The sequence below is a fragment of the Apostichopus japonicus genome, chromosome 18 (genome assembly GCF_037975245.1).
Source record: "Apostichopus japonicus isolate 1M-3 chromosome 18, ASM3797524v1, whole genome shotgun sequence".
NCBI lineage: Eukaryota > Metazoa > Echinodermata > Holothuroidea > Aspidochirotida > Stichopodidae > Apostichopus > Apostichopus japonicus.
In genome coordinates this window covers 5,957,862-5,983,054 of record NC_092578.1, presented here as the reverse complement: position 1 = coordinate 5,983,054, position 25,193 = coordinate 5,957,862, and the positions used below count along the sequence as shown (strand labels likewise).

General features: G+C 38.2%; 1 protein-coding gene across 2 annotated transcripts in view; it reads right to left on the bottom strand.

Annotated features, from left to right (window-relative positions):
* The window catches only part of LOC139958398 (CMP-N-acetylneuraminate-beta-galactosamide-alpha-2,3-sialyltransferase 1-like), a 57,937-nt gene extending 34,209 nt beyond the window's left edge, over nucleotides 1-23,728 (bottom strand). The window contains exons 1-2 of one of the 2 annotated variants that reach the window (XM_071955455.1): nucleotides 23,576-23,728; nucleotides 13,435-14,000 (exon numbers count right to left, since the gene is read on the bottom strand). In XM_071955455.1, coding sequence (XP_071811556.1) covers nucleotides 13,435-13,941 — 507 coding nt within the window. In that variant the 5' untranslated portion in view covers nucleotides 13,942-14,000; nucleotides 23,576-23,728. Of the gene's footprint in view, nucleotides 1-13,434; nucleotides 14,001-16,641; nucleotides 16,801-23,575 lie in introns of those variants that run through there. The other variant, XM_071955454.1, reaches the window with a different exon arrangement.
* Nucleotides 23,729-25,193: the final 1,465 nt, after the last annotated feature.

Here is a 25,193-nt window from a genome sequence, read left to right as displayed (position 1 = left end):
CGTACAGATGGGCTGGCTGTTCAGTATATAAAATTTATACAGTGCACAAATAAATCAACTTTTAAAGAGTACTTCACAGATTTATGACTGCTACGCTCCAAGGTAACACTTTTGGTGAAGCTCATATTTTATATTACCCTCGGCAACGAATCTTTAGATCCAAAGGTCACGCTGATATATTTTTTTGGAGAGAGAGAGAAACCGATATTACCTTGATTATTTCCTCGATTTTGCATAAAGTTTCTACAGTACGTCATCAAGTTAGGTATAGACAGTTAAATGAAATATAAATATACGCCAAATAAAGCACTAGCTGCAAGCCTACACTGAAGATAATTTCAATGTCGTAAATTTCAACTTCAATAAAATACAAAATACACATTTTTTTCATTTTATTTTGAAAAATACAGTGCATAAATCACCTTTGATAGATCTTTCTTAATTGGGGGGGGGGGGGGGGAACAAATTGTATTATCCCTGTACTACTGTGCACACAGGCACTTGTATTGATATCAATTACAGGTCTACAAAACCAGATGTTGATTCTTGTCACAATCACAATCCATAAACTAATACAGTATATATCTACACTTTACTAAGTATGCTTGACCTTAAATGTATTCAAAGGTCACAGCAGTATATTGCAGGCATTTGTCCCACAAGGAAGTTAAAAGTCTCTGTTGTAGTGGAAAGAAACTCTAACGAAGTAAAAACAGATAAATATAAATATAAATATAGACATGACATATTTAATTAAAGGACGAGGGACCACTAAAATTTTAATTAATGTAACGCAGCGGGAACTTAATTGTATAGTCTGATTAAAGGTTTAAGAAGAGGTAAAGGGAAAGGAGGGTGCATCACAGGAGGGGGGAGGTTGAGGAAGATATGTAAGACATTGACAATGTAAACTGCTGATGCCAGCTCCCGTCATGGCATTTACCGTTGCTAAGGAAAAAACACTTACACAATGTTATCACAGACCCTTTGTGGATACACGCTGTTTTGTTGACTGATTGCCACAAAGGAGACATTCGCCTTTTTGTATGCGTGTTTTCACAGAATCGGGACATACATGGTCGACCGTGCGGATGTTCGCAGACAGAATCTAGAGGATTTTCCATACAGTATACATGTGCAAATTTTGCGCATGGGCCTGACAGTGAATGGATGAGTGACCAGTTCATATTTAACTTATATATGTAACAGGAACTAATGCATAGTCTGATACCTTTGAAACGAACATAAGGGCTGGGGGTGGGGGATATGTTTAAACATATATTAGACAATGTAAACTGATGGGCTAGCTTCATACAAGTTTTTACTTCACTGAGATATGGAATACTAACACTGATAAATAGCTTACGAAAACCCTTGTTGGCACGCAGTACTGACAGTTAAAATTTGATGAGCCAACATAAACCAATTTAAACTATGAAATATATATGTAAGACATATAGACAATGTAAACTTAACTTAATTGCTATACCTCTCGGCTTCATAGCATGTTCAGTTGCAAACCTTTAAGACACTAGTTATTATGTACTTACGTTATATTATATGTACTCATGTTATTTTGTACTCATGACCTGGCAAAGGATTACAGTTCAAATATTTATTTATTTATAGTTTCATAGTTCATAGATAACTAATTTAATGTAGGAGGGTTCGTGTACTTGACTTGAAGTTAAAGTTATAAGGGGAAGTCAGCTATAGGGGGAAAATAATAATTAATCATGTTATTTAAGACTTTCACAGTTAAACTAAAACTCATTTGTCTAACTCCCAGCTTCATATAGCACTTTCTGTTACCGAGATATAAAAGACTTATACACATACAATGATAATAGACCTCCCTTGTTGGTACTGAACACATTAATGTGTCCACCTTGTGCGGCCAGACCTTCCACCCTTCTTATGGAGGCCATACCCTCTCGTTAGTTCTCTACCACTGAACAACAGCCACAGTTTATCACTCATAGCCTAGATCCATGATGATTAATTTCTCATCATTTTTTCTAATCTGTGCAGTTTCACTTAGCTAGATCCAAAAAGCGAGGTTAAATCATTGATTTTTTCTGAGGGCTGTGTAAATCATTTGTTTAATTAAGGTCATCAACATATATATAGATATATTTCCAAGAATAAAAGACGACGACAAGAACATCCGAAAATTAATTTCAGTTTGGCGTTTGTTGAAGAGCTACTTTATGATGTTTGATTAGAATGTGAAGTACCAACAGTAAAAATCAATTGGCTGTGCATGTATCGTACATGTACCATACATGCATCGATTGAGCACTACAATAAACAATATAGTATTTATACATCAATGTTACTTGTAAAGAGGTCAGAGAAAAAGTGTGAACCCCGTTAAAATGCACGCAATCACGGAAACTGACAGCAAGTAAAAGGAATCAACAGGAAAACATCGGTAGCAGGTTAAAGTATAATGAACCCGATACTTACAGGATGTAAATCACACTGGAAAATACAGTTGTATGCCTTGAAAATCATAGATTTGGAAGGGAGGGAAGGGGGCACATTGCTAAAATGTTTTAACAACTTTTGGGAGGTTACTGTAGGTAGATTTGAGTGCATACAGTATATGTAGAATGGAGACAGGTAAGAGAGGAGTGAAGTAAATACAAATTACAAACAACTTGCTCAGTACAGATGTAAAGCCCGGGTCACATCTGCGCGATTCAACACGCGATTCAACTCGCAATACAATTGAAGGTTGAATCGCATAGTAAGACACGGGTATCAACTTGTTGCGCCATAAAAGTTGCGCTGTCGATTTGGGTTGATTTGCAATAGAGCAATGTCCTAATCAGCGCAACTTCTCAGAAGCAACTTTTCTGATGTGCGTGATTTTAGTTGCGAGTTGAATCGCGTGTTGAATCGCGCGGATGTGACCCGGGCTTAAGGCCTTGGATTACTTTTCAACCTCCAAGTTATATTTGTTCTTTCTTGCTCCTTCAGATTTGCATTCTGAGACAAAAGAGAATTATAAGCAGCTGTATCCCCCTACAATTTTAAATCTGTTTTTTTCAATGAGAAAACAAGTTTAACATGAATGATTGATTCAAGTGCTGAATTTGAAACAACCTCTCAACTGAGACGATACAAAATAAATTAAAAATAAATTTAAATACCGTACAGGCTTTGCCAAAATAGGCAATTTTAGACACACTACGAACAGACAAACATCATTGTTACAATTACTAGAACTATTGTTAATAATAATAATATCAGGGTAGATTTGGAGTTTTAGCAGTGTCTTTGTGTGGGTACTAGATCTGCGAAACTTCAATGTTCATATTTGTGGCATACACCGGATTATACTGGTGGCTTGGTCCAACAGGTATACTGTTATCGAATATTCTCATACCGCCACGATTTATGCCTCAGACCATCACCCTTCTTGAACTATGTTTTTTTTCATAATAATAAATTAATAACTTTGAACCTCTCCACTAGTCTGTAAAATTTCCTTTTCCATCTCGATGCACAGACATTTCATACAAAATAAACCAAGCATTATTTGATTTCAACGAGATGTACATTATACATCCTTTCGTCGTGGGTTATATATTACATACTTTAAAGATTAAAATGAAGATTAAAAATGAACCCTAGCCTGTAACAGTAATTAATGAAAACTAATCAAACAGGCTTAACTTTTTGTGCTACATCTATACCCACATAACATTTCCCCTGGTTTTTTTTGTTTTACATTGCAATTTTTTTCTAATATTACCCACAAGGTGTATTCATCTACCTGCCTGGTATCTCAGCTAATTTTCGCAGTTGCTACTGTCAATACGGTACCATTTGGCTCCGTCAAGCAGAAACAGAATCGACAGATGTTTCTTTCAAAACAGAGCACGAGTTGCCTTCGCAGCTCTAAGTGAACAAAATCAACTTGCGGAGTAACCTGATGGATAAACGCTTGAACGTGCAATTTTTCTGCATCGTCGCGATACGAGATAATTGTACGAGAGGAAGTGGTGGGTAATTCACGTAAGAGTAGGATATCGTAAAGATGAGGATGTTTAACTAAGATCAATACTCGATGGATTAACAGTATACATATGAACGTGTGAGAATCCAGACAAGACTTTGATCAACGTCATCTGTCTGCATCGAGAGCTACTGTACCAGATTGGTCTAGGTCTACAGTAACTGCAGCACATATATGCTTGTTCATACACATACAAATTTTTCTATTAAAAAATGGACATACTATATACCAGTGATGAACTGTACACAGAGAACTCTCCAGAGGAAGAGACTGTAACACTGTCTCTGCATACAAAATGCAGGCTGGCCCATTTAAATCGATTCTGCCAAAATCAATGCTAACAGCATCTTCCAGTTTGCAGTTTAGTAATATCAGAGCTTTTAACAGACGACTTCATCTGATTCTATGCCTGTATTCTTCATTATGGAGTTGTATGTATTCGTTGCTGGAATGATACCCTCTGGGATCCTCCTTCCCTTCTATTAAGTTTTGCAGCAGGGACAATCCCAACACAGGAAGTTGCATGGTATTGCAGGACTGTATGTCCTGTCTGGAGAGATGTCTTTATGGGTGCCTAGGAACTTGCCTGGACAAGTTTGTCTAAATGAATAATCCAGCTCACTGTTATCTAACAATACTCTCTATATGTACATGTGCAGTAAACAGGAGCCAGGATGTCAAAGATGCCAACCCTTTTTGTGATTCCTATGATCAATGTGAAAATTGTTAATTTCACATCCAAGGTAGAGCAAAGTACACATGTAGAGATGAGATCTATGTAGAGCGATGGTAGAGCAAGAGAGAATAAGGCTGTGATGAGACTGGCAAGGGAGGATAAGAAGCAAATATTCACAAACGGAGTGTAAATGTATCTTGCAGAATATATCATCCAACGTTATATATTCGTGGTTTATCAAAAAGCAATAATAAAGTTTAATTTGTCGATCAGTACGCTTCCTGGGACTTACTAGCAGTTTTTTGACATTTTTACAACAAGTGAAAAGATGTCTTAAATTATTATTAAACTTCTCTCAAAAGGCCATGAAGATTTTATGCATACAATTACTGATTTCTTGCACTAACTCTCAACATTGATATTAATATTCACACCATTTTTGTTTTTTATCAACAATGATTGTGTGCGCTGCACATGGAAATTACCTAAACAATGGATCACCCTTCAGTGATTTAGGTCCGAGGAGGTTCCTTTAGTTTAAACTAAACTATATATATATATGTTAAGAAACTGGATTCCAGCCTTCTTAAAAAGATGACAACCAGATGCATTCAGATAGTAACCCAACAATCACTTCCATCATGGCAGAGATGAGATCAGCCACTCCATGGATTGCCATCTTGTTTTCATTTTGTTATTCCGTTGAATGAAAATTAAAAAAAATTCCCGCGGATGATGATATATATTTTTCTGTAGTAGACTTTATTTTTGTCACCGTGAAAGTTAATGATATATTTATTTCTGTGGAAGATTTATATCTTAACATACTATATGTAGATACTATATATGTGTTAACATGGAAAAAAACCTTCATTTTTACGTGGAAGATAATATGTATTGCCTGTATGCTATAGATAATCAAGCCCATAATATGTACATATCAACAAAGAAGCTTTATTTTTACTTTGATCATACAGTATATTCCCTCTTTTCGTGCCATACTGTACATACAAATTTGTTACACATAAACTTTCTTCAAGTGTTTTATCTACGTGTATATACATAGCTTTACAGGTTGCATAGTGTATTCGAAAATGAAACTTGCGATGCTGACATATATCATTATGTACATATTATTTTGTCAATTGCATCTTCAGTGTAGGGATTATAAACATACTATTCAAACTTACAGACAGAGACTAACATCCCCCCCCTCCCCACCCCCGATACGGTTACAATGCTGGTATCGGTTTCTAATTATTCCTCGGTACCCCAAATTTGCCCAATGGCCAAAAGTTTGAATGAATACAGCAGCACAGCATCTGGGAAAACAATACATCTGTGCTATCACTACTTGTAGCCTTAGGCTATTTGTCTTAAAATTGTTGTTGTCCATGGATCATATCAACAGAAGTTACAATAAAATTATACACAAAGGTTACTGAACTACACAGTTTCCCTAAAGTTGGATGATATTACAGTACAACAGATCAGTTTTCAGGTGGTATATCATATTCTGTGAGGATTCATTACCATATGTGGGTACTGGCACATCACTCATCAAGCAGCTGTACAAACCGTCTTTTATCACCTAAGTCTGTTGTCACCTTTAGAAGCTGTGTGGGCTTTATCAAGTAATGGATGAACTTAAATTATTCCGAATCTTACCTGGTTTGGATATTTACGCGTGACGAGCTAACCTGTCTCCTCACAACCTCAGCACTATCATTCTACCCTGTCCAGAGTGAACTGGTAACCTTTTAACCACTGTCCGCCGTGTCTAGTCAATGACCTTCCTTCTCATTTTACAAACCAAACTGTCTAGAACATTCGTTTGCTGCTTGGATTTCTCACCGTTTCTTACGGAACTGTTGTACATCAGGAAATAAATAATTCCCATACTTTAGTATATTATAAATATCTCTCAAAATAACAAAAGTTGAAAACTTGCAATGTACATAGATTGTACATATTGAAAACTGATTGAGTAAGGAATGGAATGTTCCAACCTCCCTGCTATTACATGGATGCCCATAATATAACTTGACTGCTAGCATTATGTGAATCCTGAGCTTTCTCTTTCTAAACTATTGAAAACCACAGCTCTGGAGCCCTGGTATTCAAGGTGGGTGTCGTGACCTTTTTTTGCAAAGTTGCCCAAAAAAAAGTTTTTGGATGATTGCCAAAAATTTCGGAGAGAAACAGAAAGAAATTGCTGTTATTTGTAGACCAAAAGACCCTGCAAACAATTCTGAACGTGACTTACTTCAAAAGTTGCAAAATATGACAGGATTTTGCAACTACTGTAAGCATTCTTAATCATATACGACCCCTTCCCCCCTCACACCCCCCCCCAGGCTATAACACAGGTTCGCCTCTGGAGGGTCACCAAGATGATGAAGATGAAATATTGGAGTCACCAAGCAACAAAGTTTGAATACCAAGGCCCAGATAGTATTTCTGTCATATATTTAAGTAAGTCTTCATTTCATTTTGAGCCAAAAGTCTGTAGATTGTCAGTCCTGACCCGTACTCAAGCGGTCAGTATCCAATCCTTTTCGAAAAGATCGCAGGGATAGATCCAGTCATGAGCTCTCATTTACGAATTATCATAACATCCCTGGTCCCGCACTATTAGAAATGAACTTAAAAACCTTGCTGAACATAAAACAGAAGCCTTAGTTGTTAAACTGCATACATGTCATATGAAAGAGGGCCTCATATTTAGCATATATATGTATATACCTTACAACCACCATACTGTATAGATTTCATCAGATTTTAACATGTCACTTTTGATGGATACAATCCTCAGATAGAAGGTTCTTGTACAGATGAGGAAAGTGCATTTAAGGAGAATGGAGACAGGTAAGAGAGGAGCAAATTGAATTCAAAATTTGTGCCAGATAAATCTGAGATATAAGGAGAGCTCTGTTGATGACTACATTGATCTATATGTACCGTACAGTACATATAATATACTTAACGCACCCCATCTTTTTAATTATTGTTGTGATACATGGCTAGAACCTACAGTACGTGCAGACGTGGGATATTCGGCAGGTTCTTCAAGAGGCTTTCATCCGCCTGTTAGTCCTGAATTATTATAATCTACCTGAACCGAATCCAGCACTCTTGAGCTCGAAGGATGCGCACTTTGGTCAACCGTCAATAGAGTAATCCGTACCTTAATTAAGAAAACCTCCGGAGGCTACCGCAGGGTTTTGGAGTAAGATGAGAAAGAACCACAGGCTCTCCAATAAAGTAACATCATAGGTAAAGAATTGAACGAAGGGCGCCAAACTAAGGCAAACTGTGGATCAAATTTTTTTTCTAAAATGACCTGCGATGTTGGCACTTTGGATGGTAGATTTAGAAGGGCGGTGACCCGTGGAGCCGGTCATAGAGGGCGCAAAGTGTTGAAAGGTTACCAGTTCATTCTAGGCACGGCAGAACGAGAATGCTAAGGTTGTGGGGAGACAGGTAAGCGAGGAACTAAATAAATTTATTCTTGACTCTATTCTTCCACTACATTTTAAGGTTTTATCACCATACAACTATTTTCATCATAGAACGTTGCAAGTGAATTATTTCTCTCTTGAATATATAACGATGGTAAGTCAGTGTTTCTTTAATCAGCTTCATTGAATGTCAGTTAGAAATTGAGCTAACTGTTAGCAGCCTAAGTATTAGTACAATATTGTTGAAAATGTACGGTTTTATTTATTTCCTTTTCCTATCCAACAAAATGTTGCATTCATATTCAGAATTTTCACATCTATCTAAGGCATGAATTTCAAACTCTCTCTTGAAATGTTATGGAATTTGTCAATGCCAGAAGGCAGAGTATTTTGGCACTGTAACAAGGTAGGGTACACAAGTTTCTTCTGTCATGTGAAAAAAGAGAGTAAACAACAATAACAGTTCCTTCAACCCCTGGCCTGCAATTACAAAATCCCATATCGATCGAGCCTAGCAGTCTAACTTGGTTGTGGTATCGGGTTACTAGTCGAGTCAATCTTGAGTTTGTACCTTACATTTTCTTCCATCGGCGAAGAATGACAGTCTGCCTCATATCGCTTGATTTCAAGTTCTCCTCGCAGAAAATAGATGCGCGGTCACTGACATCTCGACCAGTTTACACCAATCAGATTGGTTGAGGCAAACTGCATTCTGTACTCATCTCACACCATGAGGTTGAAGGTCATGTCAGTATTGGCACCATAGTTTAAAAGCATACTAAAAATTGCTATCTATGTTCTCAAAAGTACATTTCTGGTGGTTTCATTCTGAATCTCAAAAGTACTTCCAGACTCGTGTTAAAATTCCACAATTAAAATGTTTCAGTCATGCAAAGAAAATCCTTTTAAAGGCTGGTAGTTGACTGCTCCTTGAATTGGAATTTGAGTGACCATTAAATGACATTCTAGCATATTTTGGGGTCACTACTGTTGACCTTTCGTTCCCACATTTTAGAGGGAGCCGAGACAAACGGTATGCCCAACCAATTAGCCAACCATTGATTGTGATTGGTTCATTGTGTTGGGTGTCATACATCATCATATTAGAAACCTTGAAGCTTGACAACAAGACTATACATGGGGGTTTACAGCAAGCAGTTATTATATAATTGCTTCATATAACTTCAAGAATGCTTCCGATTCTCTAGCTCTCCAGATGAGACAGGACATCCTGTTTCTCTAACAAATTCTTTGTTTTAACACGTTTTTTCTTCCTGCCATTCTTCACCACCATTTTCGATTCTTGTACCGGGGAAGGGGGGGGGTGGCAATTAAAATGTCTAAATATGACCTTCCCAAAGTGATTGGGAATAGGCATGTGGATTGCAACTTCCAAGCAAGTTTCAAAATTTTCTGTTAAACCTACGCTTAAACCGTTGGGAAGACAATGTGCAGTCATAGTAGTATCTGCTATTGTCTCAAGAGAAACTAGTGAAGCAATTTCTGCAAGTACAGTATATATCTCTGTCTATGTATCTGTACTCTTACAAATCTTTCCTATTCTATTTATACCATTGCTTAAATAACTACTGTACTAGAATTATGTTGCATTTGTCTGTCTGATCCATGCCACATTACACCAACAAAGACTAATGATAAACATGTGTTAAAAATGTGTTATTAAACAATTCAACTCTGACGAGACCACAAACTGCCTGAGCATTTCACTCAGATTTCATTGTAATATCCTTATTGTCCAGTACACATTCACCCAATTGACAAAGGTGAATGTTAAGTTCAAATCCTACACCACAATATGCACTGTGCGTAAATGAAACACTCACATGAAACACACTAATACTTTCACTTCCAGGGAATGATTGATCCACTATTGCACCGCTATGCAAAATTGTCAAATTGCTGTACAGGTGCAAAGAGTCTTTTTACAAAGTAATCACAGTATTTTCTAAGATGCAAATAACAAGAGCATCAATGACGCAGTATCTCAATACTGGAAGTTCTAATTTTGATTCCTAATTTCATATCTTTGCTCTGTCTCTACAATTATCAATATCAATCATGGTAAAACAAATATAGAACTTGCATTTACACTACTTTGCCATGAATAGTCTCTGCAGGTTACACTTCATCCTGCGAGTGTTGCCTTTAGCGCTCATTGCCTGTTTGTTGTTGCAAGGTTTAGTAATGTCATAGAATATTTAAGAACTTGTTTTTTATGTGGTATCCTTCATCTTGGGTCAGTCTCTGTTGGACTTTTTGGTCATATAGTTTGACGTCAATGACAACGGCCAAATTAGAAGAGGCGAACAACTCGACCATATTCTAGATGCCCGCCTTGAGAAAGCTACTGTAGGCCTATCGACCTATGTTACTGTAGACCAGGGTTGTCCAACCTTTTGCAGAGGAGGGCCACATGGAATGATTATGAAGTAGGCCGGGCCAAATGAACCCTACGCTCGATTTTTCGATTTTTTGCCCGAAGCCCAAGACAACAAAATGTGAAAACTGCGCGCGGAGCGCACTGATTTATTTTCCTTCGCTGAGAGAGTGTCACACAAACTGACCTGTATGCAGTTTTTTTTGGACCGCAGAAGGTTCGAATGATCAATTATATAGCTTCAAATTGTTATCAATAAATCTGCTCACTAAAATTTCGCACCGTAGAGCATCTCTGGCGGGCCGGACGCAACCCTGAGGCAGGCCGGACTGTGGCTCGCGGGCCGTAGGTTGGACAACCCTGCTGTAGACTGTAGTGGTGACTACCATCAAAACTGTGTCCACTTCCAAGTAGTGTTCAAACGATTATGCATAACAGAAAATACAGATTACCGATTATTTTTTTCATAATCGTACCGATTCCGATTATTTGAAAAAGAGAAAATATCCCGTTTATACGAAATCGGCAATAAAGTTTGTGATAGAAACAATTATTGTTGTGATTTTCCTGTTTCCTTTTGCTTTCGTTGTAATACAAGGCTCTAAGGTATCCTTTTGTTTGTACCAAATCACCTCTGGAGTTTCTCGGAAAGAATTTTTTTTTTTTTTTACAAATTTCCAAAATATGAAAATATGACATCCTACCTAGTCAGCACTGTGCTAAGCGAATGGCCTAACCACCTCGACGTGTATGTCACCTGTTAATGGCTTGAAATGGGCTAAGAATAGTTACTCAAAATATCCATCTCAAAAAGCATCTCAGACAAACCATCCATCTTCAATCTTTACCAAAGTGTAAATTTTAATTACATATTGCCTACATTCCGACATTATTTTGTACTTATTTTCAGTATTATTCCGTTTATGAACAAATAGAAATGTTACGAACTTGAAGTTAAGCATACCTATTCGTTACCTTTTTAACTCCATTCAAGTTCAATTAGAAATGTATGCTCAGGCCAATCAAACTGAAAAGCAAATTGTACCATCGTAACTTGTTTAAAACTGCTCTAGAATGTTACCAGATTGATGTAAAGAAATAATAACAACTAGAAACTACTCCAATTAAATACAACATTCCCTCTTTAAGACATAGCACATACCTTCCAAACAAATGCCAATTTCCAGCAAATTGAAAGTTGTAAACTAAGCTACGCATTTTTTTTTATTATGCAAACCGATGGTTAGGCTACATTTCCCATTGACTTAGTGTGGTTGTTAGGCTAACATGTGGTCGAAGGTTGCAGTATTTCATGGATATTTTAGTTCGAGCTAACTGCGTCACAATTTCAGCGAATAAAGAGATGCTTATGCAAGATTTTCCTGTTGACTACGTGTGGTGTTCGGGTACCATGCGTGACGATAGCAGCAAAGAAAGTATGTAAAAAGCTACGCAAAGTATTGTTGTTTTGTTTTTTTGGCAAAACGATGGTTGGGCTACAATTAAATGCACTACGTAGCCTTCAGCAGTACAAAAATGTATGTAATTAGCAATGCAATACACTACACGCTGAGTACCTAACAACAGTACAGAAAATTGGTCGCAAGGGTAGCCATTTTCGTATATATCTCATATGTAGCTGCCATGAGTCATCTGCTATAAACCAGACTTGGAAGCGGGCTTAATCATCAAAAACAGGGAAACGTGGGCAAAAGTTCCCTACAAACAAGTTTTGGAGCGTGTGCAAAAAAGGCTTGCTACAACTGTGTTTCAGCCCGATTTGGACATAAATCGGTGAAAAAGTCATAGAATGAGATACAATTCTGGAATAAAAAATAGTAACTTTTGTTGGCCTATATGATATATGCTTGCTCTGGAAATTCCAGAGAAAAAGAACTTTGTATGAAAGCACTGAAACTTTTTTAAGAGAAGAGAGAGCCCCACTTACATTACAATATCTCTATACATGTAATGTATTGAGATGAAAACTGTTTCATATGCAAAATTTGAGCAATAAACTATTCCCTGGACATCATATGATTTCACTGCAAAGACAGATGAGCCCTTTCCCCCACCCCCCCCCAACCCCCCTCTCCTTTAAGTAAATGATAGAATGAAGCAGAAAGCATTCCCCCTCATACTGGCAATACATGAAGTGGCAATACTACTTAACTTTAACCATGAAGATATGACAAGAACAACTACAGAAGTAATTGGTCTCACCTCATTCACCTCATATTGGCACTGCAAATTCATGTAAGGTAGCCAGCCCCCTGGTATGAATTTAAAACCAATGTATCTCCCAAATGGAAAACATTTTTTCTCCTGGACTCATAGGAGGTATTCTTATTAACAAGTATCTCAACACCATGTAAGGAACGAAGGATCTTGATCGCAAAATTGACACTTTTCAAAGGAGACTACTTCGTAATATTCTCAACATTAGATGGACCAATAACAATTGGTTATCAACGATGAGCTCTACAATGAAACCAACCAAACACCTTGGTCATCCTCATCCATAGTCGCACGTAGAAGATTGAGATTTTTCGGTCATGTAGCAAGACTTCAGGAGGACGCTCCAGCAAAGGTTGCTTTAAGAGAAGCATTTAGACCTACTGCTAAACCAGTAGGAAGGCCTGTGAGGCTGTGACTACCTTGCTTGGAAAAATAAAGTCGCAATTTATGGACGTTAACACTAACAATTTCGAGGAAGTAATAAACCTTGCGCAAGATCGTGATACGTGGCAGAGGTTAATCACTGAGCATGTCGGATAGACGAGAATCAACTTACTACTACTAATATGTAAGGAAAATGATGATGAGTTGTTGGGAATGGCTTTGCTATGAGATGTACACTGATAATACTCACCGGGACAATGTACGAGGGGTCCCGCATGTACTCCATTTCGTTCAGCTGTACCTTGGGTGGTTTCGGCCATGCCTCCTTTGGCTCCTGTAGGAACCCATTCATAAAAAATTTAGCTGAATCTCCCAGCTGGGCCAAATTATCCGAGCCATAGGCCTGACGAAAGAGTTCTTTCACCGTCTTGATATCTTCGTGAATCACGTCAGAGACGTTGGCACTGTTTTCACTCTCGCTTAATTTCTGGTGAATTTTACCTAATAGAAGCTCAATATTTTTCAGTGTTTCGCCCGACTCGACTCCCTCTGCTCCTTGACCGTTTTCATGTTTCGCTTCCTCGGAAACTACTCTGACAGGTAACTGTGGGTCAACCCTCTCACCTCTATGAACGTTTGAAGACTGTGTCTTGGTCAAAAATATCGCATTGTCCATGAGGGTTAGCAGTACATAGACAACAAGCCCAGCCAAAATGCAGATTTGCAGAGGCCGAAACTTCAAGAACCTGCAAGACATCTCATTTTCTGATTATCACCCTTTGACTGGAAAGCAAAACCTTCTGCAACATACTTGCACTGTGAATGAAAGAGGAACGAAAATTGTTTGAGCTTGCAGAATTGGCTGATGGTGAGCAACTGCTACATAAATATGAGATGCTTCTTAAAGCTGTACATATTTATGCATTCCATACTAAAAACATACAAACCAACGCCAATATCATAGATCTGCCTAAAGTCATCATTATTACATAATTAAAGGGTTGTACACCTTTTCAAAAGGATTCAGCCCTTTTGTAAAGAAGGATCAAAATTAGAGTTACAATTACATCCGTAGACAATTCAACAGACACATGTATGCTGTGTGCTGTAAACAGAACAAGCTCTGTGTTACATAACACTGCACATGCACTAAAACCCTACTACCCTAACCTAATATATAACAAATTTTCTTTAACTTGGTTTCTTTGAATTTACACTCACAGGGTTAAATAATGTAAACTGTTACAAACGCTTTCAATTTACCCTGCACACATAATGCATATACCAACTGCAACACATTTTAAACCATTTCAACTGTTGTAACAAAACTTTGAAAACAAACAAATCTGGGTTCTAAACTTAATATCCTGCTACCGACGACAAAAAAAACAAATTTACAAATTTCAGCTATTCTTCAGATTGATTGATTGGCTGCTTCTGAAAGCTTTACAGAGATTTTTTAATTTTTCATTCATGGTTGTTGACATGAAGAAATAGTATCTTGTGGACTTGGCCATTTCCACTTTGGATCCAACAGGTTGTTATTCTGCTTAATTAAACACTTGCCACCATTTCACTAAGGCAGAGCAATCCTTCATACTCTACTGCCTAACGGTCTCCAAGTTTTATGGCTGTTTGCTGTCTCCAAGTTTAATGGCTGTTTGCTAGTTTGAATAAATTTGCAATACCTCTTTTATAATTCGTTGTAGAAATTAAATTAAATTAAATCACCATTCTCATCAATAGTACAGATTTACTGCTTCTGTAACTGAGAATTTTTTCAATCGCAAAGAAAATTTAAACTTTTGATTTGGAAGAAGTGAATTCAATAGAAATACATATGCATGAATGACATAAGGTTGCAGCAGTATATATGTATTGCATGATGGGTACAGTAGATGGGGTATATATGCCATATGCCACCCTATAGTTAAAAGGTAGTATTGACTCAGAGATTGTCAGGAATGTCGCTAATGTGAATAAGGGAGGGGGTGTAGGCCGCTGAATTTCAATTGAGGGATTTCAGCAGGGCAGATACCACCTGCCACCTTTCCCCTAGTTTGGACAACAATATCAGTAGTATCAAATTAAATTTGAACCCTGAATAGTATAAGCAAAAAAATTGTCACAAGTTGAGTAAATATCCAACAATTAGGACTGTTGAATATTTTTTTGGCAAGATTGGGAGGGATGAGACCCCAACCATACTGAGACCCCCCCCCTCCCACTCTCCCATGGTAAATCCCAGTAAAACTAGGTTTAAATTTCCCAACCTGCTTTATGGTTACTCACGTTACTCATATTATATACATGGTTACTTATTACACAATCTTTATTGTTCTTAAAATATTTTGGTACTCATATTTTCATAATCCCTTTGTTTTTAAAGTGAGGTTGATGAGTAGAAACCCAAATCCAAACTTATGTGACATTACTTCAAATTTCATGTACGGGAACTAAATCATAATTCTGGTTATTCAAATTATAATTAGTGGTGGCTTAAAGGGTGTGAAGACTCGCGCAAAAGAAACATCTAATGCTGGTAATCTGACCTAGTTTCAAATGAGGTGTAACAGAAGTGTTAGACACCACCATCCATCCCAGAAAATACGCACACAGCTTGCTACCTTCGGTAATTAGATACTAGTGTACAGTCAGTACATACAGCGGCAGTCAATACCCACAGCACAGTGTACAAACGATACAGCAATGGACATCTCAGGTCCAGCTAAAGATTACAAGGTATTTTTAAGTAGCGACAGGCAGAAAACTTCACTTGCAAGCAATGGAAAGTTAAGTTTTTCAGAGCATGGCACTTGGTTTGGGGCGAGTCTTCAATGCCTTTAAATGCTTATATTTTTTATATTGTTGGTATTCAAACTAGGGCCTATGTGCAATGATACCTTGCATTTCAAAATAAATACTGTCAAGTTTTACAAACTTGGAATATGAAGGAAGATACCATATCAATTTCACAACCATGGACTGTATGAACAGCAAAATATCACCAATAGCATGTTTTCATTGCAGACTTTATTTTGAGAGTCCATGTCCACTTTTTAACAAAATCACCAAGACTACCAAGCAATGACCAGTGAAGAATCTTGCAGGCTCTTCAGCAGTTGTGCATATTATTACTCCACTTTGGCACTTAGGTCAGTCCAAGGTGTATCTCATAACACTTACAGTTACTAAACTTAGGCCTAAAACATAACACACCTGAGGTAAAGACACGGGAACCCTTCGCTACTGTGCATAGCATCAGTCAGTGCGTACCAAACAAAAAATCGAACTTTGGCCTACAGTAACTTAGGCCTAGGCTACTGACGGACTACAGACGAAACGTTCGTCTTACTGTACTACATAATTACGGAACTTAAAACACGGGAATTATGGACACTGCAATACAAGTGAATATGACGCGAATTATCACAGTGAAAAGGAGGGATTTACTTACCTAAATTTGCAAACAGGATCACCACAACCACGAGCTAAGTCAATTGTCGATTTAACTACTAGTAGCATACTACACATAAATGAACAGTATTACTAGTTGACCAGATGTGGCATGGACACCAGCCATACTGTGTACAAACGGTACTTGGCAAATACACTTAAACAAGCTCCACAATCGGAAGAACTTGTGTTGACAGTGACGTCTATCAGCTATTGAGGGCGTTAGTCTTTACTAAGAAATAGGGTGTACAGAAACACATAGCAGTCTGTGAAAGAAATTCTAGAAAAAAGGGAACTGAGCTTTTTGGTGGCATACTCCTATTAGAGTCTATATCAATCCACCTCCGCCCGAATGTCCTCCTATCTCGGGAAAAGTGACAAAATGCAGTAGGAGAACGGTTGGGTAGCGCTTAGCTAGTGAGAACTTCTATCAAGACTTAAAGACCACATTACTTATTTGATTTAGTGTGTCAGTCAATAGTGCTTTTTCAATGTGCGTATGCTACCTTTTCTCAACAAACAAAAATTTGCTTTTGCTAATCACACAGTGCAGGGTGGACTGCGCCCTCCTTTATGCGCAAAATGAACTCTCTTGTTTGATTTCAAGATGTTTCAAATTTCCAATTGATTTCTAAATGTTTAGCAGTTGTTAAATCATTAATTTCGTTTGCGAGTTTGTCATGTGTATAAACGAATGGATATTGACACAGCTGCACGTAGATATCAGTTCCGCTGCCAGATGTCAATCATATAACTTTTTTTTTTAAATATTATTATTCTTTTTGTTTAAATCAGGATTCTTGCTTACAAAGTCAATTGACATCGCTGAGGCCTACTTCATGGCAATTTGGAAAGACGAAAATCCTGACATAATCACCAAAGTAAAAGTATAACCAACCTGCAAACCCATTACCATGGTTTTTCTCATTATAACCATACTAAGCAAGAACAAGTGAACTTTGATTCAGTAATTAACCGTTTACTCTAGTCAAAGCTCAGTGCGTCGTATGGTACTGAGTTGTGATATATGAGATACCTGACGCTTTACCTACACACAAGTATATTGTGTACTGTATTTATAAATGTTATATATGCAGGGCCGTAGCCACTGGAAGAATGGGAACACGAATGGACACCCCTCCCCCAGCAAACACACACCGGGTCCCTTCCTAGTACGAACGTCAGCGAATTTTTATGTCCCTCTTCCTTAAATTTTAATTTGTAACAGAGGGGTACAGTCTACACGGTGTTATAAAATGTCATATCAAGGCATTGAAGACTCGCCCGAAACCGCGTGCCGCGCTCTGAAAAAGTTAACTTTCCGTTGCTTGCAAATGACGTTTTCTTCTTGTCGCTGCAAAATGCAGAGAGTAATGAAACGTGACACCGTGTTATTTTTAACTAGCCTGACCTGAGATGTCCACGCTGCTATGTACACTGTGTTGTGAGTATTGACCGTAGCTGTATGTATTGACTGTACACTAGTGTCTAATACCGACGGTAGCAAGCTGTGTGTGTATTTTCTGGGATCGATGATGGTATCTAACACTTCTGTTACACCTCATTCGAAACTAGGTCAGATTACTGGCATGAGACGTTTCTTTGTGCGCAAGTCTTCACACCCTTTAATTAAACTGACTGCGTTAAGCCCACCTTACCAAAAGAAAATGTTATCAAAGGGAAGGGGAAACCCCAAAACCGTGGACGTCAGCAAAGTACGTCATCAGATGGATTCAACGTTTCTTCACTGATTGGGGTATAGTAGTTCATGACAGTTATCTGCATGGCCAGTGGCGTAGGAAGGTACTTTTGAGTGGGGGGCTGAAGACTGATGGCCGGCCTGGGGGAGGGGTCTAAGGGGAGGGAGTGTCCCCCTCCCCTTTGGATTTTTTTTTTGCATTTCCAGGTGGCCTCAGATGCAATTTGGTGCAATATAGCACACTTCAACTCCCACTCCATTTTGTAAAGAATTTTGCATTTTCACCTGGCCTTAGATGCAATTTGGTGCTCCAAATGAGATTTTTTTCTCATTTGGAAATGAAAAAGGGGTTTTCTGACTTGCGGAGCGGGGGGGCGGAATGATACTTCCGCCCCCATATTTTTCACTGAGGGGGGCTGGCGCCCCCAGGCCCCCCGGTTCCTACGCCCTTGTGCATGGCTATCTCTATACGTAGGCCTAGACCAAATGACGATGGTTGGGATTGTGTCTCATTTAAATCCACTTAAACGCCAGATATATCGTCATCGGTCTTATAATACTTTTTAAGAAAAGTCGCTTAGGAAAGAACCTGGGCACGAAAACCAAACTACCAAACGACTGATCCGCTCTCAACCCCAGTCCAATAGCATCGAGACTGCATGACTATGTGATCATCGTCAGGCGTGTATCACGATTCCCCTCGAAAGGGAACAGATACTACACATGATCTTTTAGCCAAAAGGCCGAGAAGCGATCTTATCGGTCTTATAATATCGGTTTTATCCGGCTCATCAGTCTTATAATATCAGATCGTTGTACGTCAATAACAATCAATGCTTCGAATAATTGTTAAAACTAGTTTCTGAATAACCTTCCTAGGTATATAATCTTCTTATGTTTAGGCATTGTGTAATCTTCAAAGTTGATTGTTATGTGCATTACAAAGAAATGCGGCGATCGGTAACGCGGGAGGGTCTGTTAGCAAATTTATTACTTGGTCGGTGCAATGTATCTAAGAAAGAAATATAAGCGGTTCCGTTATAATGATCGAACTATTTTACCGTTCACCTCTTTAACTTCAAAGCAACTTGAGAACTCTTTTCATCACAAAACGCCCGAACAGCGACGTGTACATGATTTCAAAGGATGGGTAAGAGAGTGGGAAATACAAAAGCTACAATTTAGAATAAACTAAAATAATCATAATAAGAACATTAAGAATACAAAAGTGAATAAATAGATGGCAATGGAAAAGGAAGCGATACATTCAAAATTGACAAGGGACAGAAATTGACAAGGGACAATCAATGAAATGAAATTAAGAGCATAAGAAATTAGTTAAAGTCCTGGATAAAACTTTTAAAGGTTTTAAGGAGAAGGCATTTTTACACTTCTCCGATAATTCGTTCCACTCCTTAGCAGCAATATATGAAAATGTTTTCTGATGATGCTGGGTATTGCCACCCGCTAAGCAATAAAGGATTTCGTGTGGTGGACCTTAGGGAGTGGTTATGTATATTATTCGTGTGACGGAACAAGTCCACAAGGTACTGTGGAGCCAGACCATTTAAAGACCTATACACCATCGTCAATCTTTTACATTTTTTTTTTCGCGTGAGGACCAGGTTTTCGGATCTATCATCAAAAGTTGCATTGAGAATAATTCTTGCTGCAGTCTTCTGTAGCCGACTATAATGTCTGAGAACATTCCTGGCATTACTCATACCGCATACTAAACTACAATACTCAAACGTCGGTAAAATATATCCATTATAAAATAGAATACAAGTATTGGTATCAATGAAATGGTTTTATACGTCGAAGTAAAGCTAATCTATACTGAAAACGAGCTTGCAAACAGAATCAACTTGTTCATTTCAAGATAATTTATTGCCGATTTGCCCAAAATCTTTTCGCAGCATACTCTTTCAATTAAAGAATCAGAATCTTCGACGGTAATATTTAAATTTTTATTTGGAACAGATTTCAGCCTTTGTTTTGAACCGATCAACATGCATTTGGTTTTATTACTGTTTATGACCATTTTATTGTTATTGTACCATTTACATATATTAGCCATATCCTTATTAAGTTTGGTATTTAAATGATCTATTGACTTGCCTTTCATATGAATTATTCTATATTCTGCATATACATATCCGATGTGGAAATGATGTATACCCTGTGGTAAATGCATAGGGTTAAGATGACATGGTTTCAAGCAGCTCGCTTAATCATGTTGCACGGAGACTTGCGCTAAGGAATTGATATGCTGTTAAAACTCCCGACCTTTGCAAGTATATTTCTAAAGCTCTGTGGCAATCTGGTTTTAGAATTTACCGTATACAACCGTACGGTCCATAGGCGTACGAGGCGGGTGGGGGGGGGGGGGCAGGGGGCAGACTGCCCCCCAAATTTCCAGAGGACAAGAAATTCGGGCAAAAGTCCTGAAAAATTCGGGCAGCCTAAGAGGAGAAAAAAAAAATATATATATATATATATATATATATATATATATATATATAAATATGCAGTAGCTTGCCCGAATCTTTTTCAAATTTTTGCCCGACAATTCCGTGGAGAGCGTTTTGTGTTATTTGTTTTGCGACATTAATATTAATATAGGCCTAATAATTTTCTTTATTTAGCATCATGATGCCCGAATATTTCCTTGTAACACCACCGTAAGAGCAGCTCATCTGGGCTACCACGCTTTTTGCACTATCGCCCAAAATTAACTATAGGCTACCTGGACATCCCCGACATGAGTCAGTGTATATAAGAAACTTTTTTTTCATGGATGGTGGCGGGGGGGGGGGGGGGTATCTTCAAGCCTACAAGTACAGGTTTATCATATTCTTTGTTGTTTTTTTTTTATACTTTTTTGTGAGACAAATTGCAGTCTCACCCGACACAGCGACATTACCCCGCCTACGTGTCGTTGAACAATGTATGTTTTTTTCTGGAAGTATAGCTGAGTACTGTGTTAAAAAAATAAATACGGTAACTAAATAGGAGCTTAACAAATGTACTGTCCTATTTTTCCCCTTCAAAGTGATGTTACCATTTTTTCTTCTTCTAATTTACCAAATTTTTGGGGAAGTGTGAATTTCTAAAACGTGAGATTATAAAATAAAGAATGTTTAGATGCAACTTGCACGGCCTCAGAAGTGCCATTTCCGGCAATCTGAGAGGCATATCTTGCCAAAAAATTTACGTAGATAGTGTCAAGGCAACTTTCGGGCACAAAAGTATCTGCCCCCCCCCCCCAAACTGAAATGGTCCCGTACAGTTATGACCATACCCATATAATAGGCTACAAAGTAGGCCAATAGTAACGCAAACTGAACTTAAAAAATCGCAGCTGCTATAGCTCAAATCAATGTACCCGTTAGTGTAGATCAAATGACCACACACACATGTACACGATGGCGTATACATGTAACATTTGATATGTAGTGGGTGATAGCAAATGCTCTTTCTATCAGGAATTGATAGCTATCTGATGGTACTCTTGTCTTACATAGAAACTTGCACTAGACCGATCGAACTTGCACGAACGATAATAATATGTGCTATTTCTTCTTTCATGATAACGTAAACGTACCTTAAAGTTGTCAACAATTCTGTATTAAAAAACGAGGAAGAATAAATGCCCCATGTTACAACACCGTGCATACAAACTTTATAATGCAGATGTCATTAAAATCGTTCCATTGAATAACACACTAAAATTCGTCAATTTCCCAAACCCTATAACACACACACACACACACACACACATATATATATATATATAGCCTATATATATATAGCCTATATATATATAGCCTATATATATATAAATATATATATATATATAGCCTATATATATATATATATATATAGGAATAACGGAAAAACTCTTAAACAACTATGCTGCATTTAGAGAAAGGCTGGATCTCGAGTGAGATACAATAATTGAGTTAGGTAAGTGATTGGAAGTAAAACAGCCAATGTTTGGTTTTTGCAGAGCTTTCGAGCAAAAGTAGCTCTTCTTCAGTGCATGATCACCGAAAGTGACAAGGAGTAGCAGGAATTGAAACTATTTTATAGAGAAGATGTCGGCATGGTTGTAAAGGCAAAGCGACTTACTGATTTCTGCTGAATTGAGAAGAAGTTTTAGAAATTCGGATTATTTTAATCCGCGTCGGATTATTTTAATCCGATTCCGTCGTAATTGTAAAGGAATTGTTTTGGTTTATCTGGGACGGCAAATCGTTTCTGATGTTTAAACCGAATGGTGCCGTGGTCTTTAGGTTTAGTTCCCAGATATTTTATATATATATATATATATTCCACTGGCATATCCTATACCTACCACATGCTATTGCTGATGGCTTGGTCTATCATGACACCTGTACATTTCCGTATCCTGACCGTTTGTATTTCGAGCTATAGAAGAGGGGCAAGTTGAGCATACTGAAGCCGAACCCCTCCGACTGCTCGCTCGGAGTAGTATCTACATTTAATCAAATATATCTGAAATGCTTTCAGATATCTTCACTACATCTTATATTTACACCATCTGTATTTGATTTATCCTCAGAATTTCCCCCGACATATTATAAGGTATAGGGGGTTGAACGTGTGGAAGGGCCAGAGGCAAATCAAGGATTTTTACATTTTTTATAAAAGGAGTCGGTCATTGAAGCCGAATCCTATGTGGAGGGAGGGGTGGGGTTCTCCCTCGGGGAAAAAACGTCAAATGTGCATTTGGAGGCATATTCTAAGTTAGGTCTGCATATGTAACGCAAAACGCAAGAATTTTATAATAAAAAAAATATCAAAATTGAAAATGTTACCCCTCGTAAGTGATTAAGGTAGGCGCGTGAACATTTCTAGGAGAACCAGAGGCGAATGAAGGATTTTATAATGGAGGGGGTGGGGCTGTCCTATCCGTATTAGTGGTCCAGTTCTCCCCCGGCTGAGTGCAAAAATCCTTGACTTGGAAAGTTGGGCCAGAATGTAATGATACAATGAACATATCGTATCTTGTTCGAAATTGCCAACGAAAAGTAAAAAATATTCAATATTAATATTTCAAATTACGCGAATGTGACTTTGCTGAAAACGATCTCGTTTACTGGTGTAACTGCAACACTTTAAGGTAATGCTTTACCCCTCCCCCCCTTCCCACCCCGTTCGTAAAACAAATTTATTAATAAATATCGCTAACCACATGTATATATCTTACCTTCCAATAGATGAAACCCTCAAGATCGGCAACGCGGTGTGCTTGTGATTATATTCTGATTCAGCGTGAGTAAACACTCCTTGCATCTCTATCAACAGCAGACAGCAGACTGAGCAGACGGGAGGGAGTGTTTTTGTATGATTTTTAACGTCAGTGTATACCGCCAAATACGTACATATCAAGCACATAGTAAACTGGTATTAATGCCGTTCAATTGTTCTACTGTCTAGAAAGTCTTCAAGATTATATGAGCAGTGGCGGCACCCATACTTTTGCAAAAAGCCCGGGGTGGGAAAGGGGACTAGCAAATATTTGGAAATTCAAAGTTTTCTATACTAAATTATCACGGACAAATTTAGGGAATGGGTGGTTGTGTTCCCAGCTACGCAGTGAAGTGCACGACAATTCAAAGTTGGGGAGGGGGGCTGAAGATCAAGATGATCATGGCAAATGCGCCACTCCCCCCCCCCCTCTCGCCCATGATGCCACCACTGTATATGAGCTAAAGTGTGCTTGCGTGAATGTGTTAAGCCGGTGTGACAGTGTAAACTTTCTACCCGTGTAGAACACAGGAGGGCAAAGTACAGTCTGTGGGCCTCTCTAGATCATCGTTTTATTTTTTTTCAAAACTATGTTAATACGCGGCTCGTACTTGAACTTTAGGACAAGGAATGCACATGAAATATGTCCTTAGCCTATACATTTTAGGGAACTTTTATTCTGGCATATTATTGAATTTTTCAATATAAAAGATAACAACTGCCAGAATACAGAACTCACGAGAGTAGGCAAATGCTCAAAGAGGCGCGGTCGTCAAGCTGGCTGCATGGTTTAAGATTTTTCTTTCTGTGACATCAGAGTTCCGCACAATACTTTTCTCCGACATGACGAATGTGACGTCACTCAGCAATTTTGCGATGGAACATCGTGACGAAACATTTGCAACGTTCGCTTGTATGTAAATATACAGTAAATAACACAGTGTGTGTCGATACTGTGATTGCCATTCATATTAGTAAATGTGACGTTAGCTATACATTACATGTGAAAGTTAGAGATCAACTAACAGAATAGATCATCCCTCTGAAAGGAGATATAGAGGGCGAAGTCTCAAAGAAAGGAGCTAAAAAATACCGCTAATTTAGACATTACCTAACATATGCAATTTATTCACATTCTTCTGGATGGGTCGGTCTGTGTGTTGAGGGGGGGGGGGGGTATAAATGTCCTCATGATTCCGAGCAGACCAAGCATATAATTAGCCGAATTCCGTGCTACATTTCATACAACCAACATTGGGTGGATTCACCAGTAAGGTTAAGCCAAATGGAATATACGATTCGCCCGGACCTGCCGAAAGGAAACATGATTTTAGAAAACTAACAGTTTTTGCTGCCACAGATTTACAACGACAACATAAGCAGTAACTTAAATTTGTGAGGTCTCAGGAACCCTGTTTAGGTTATCCCATATCGTATTGTTTTTCGGCATGTCGAAATTTGGGGCTACCGTTATTCTGATGACCTTTGAAAAAGGTGGCGAAATGCAGCACTGCAAATGATTCACTTATAATACACAATCACCCAAAACGGGGTTTGGTGTATCCCCTGCACTCACC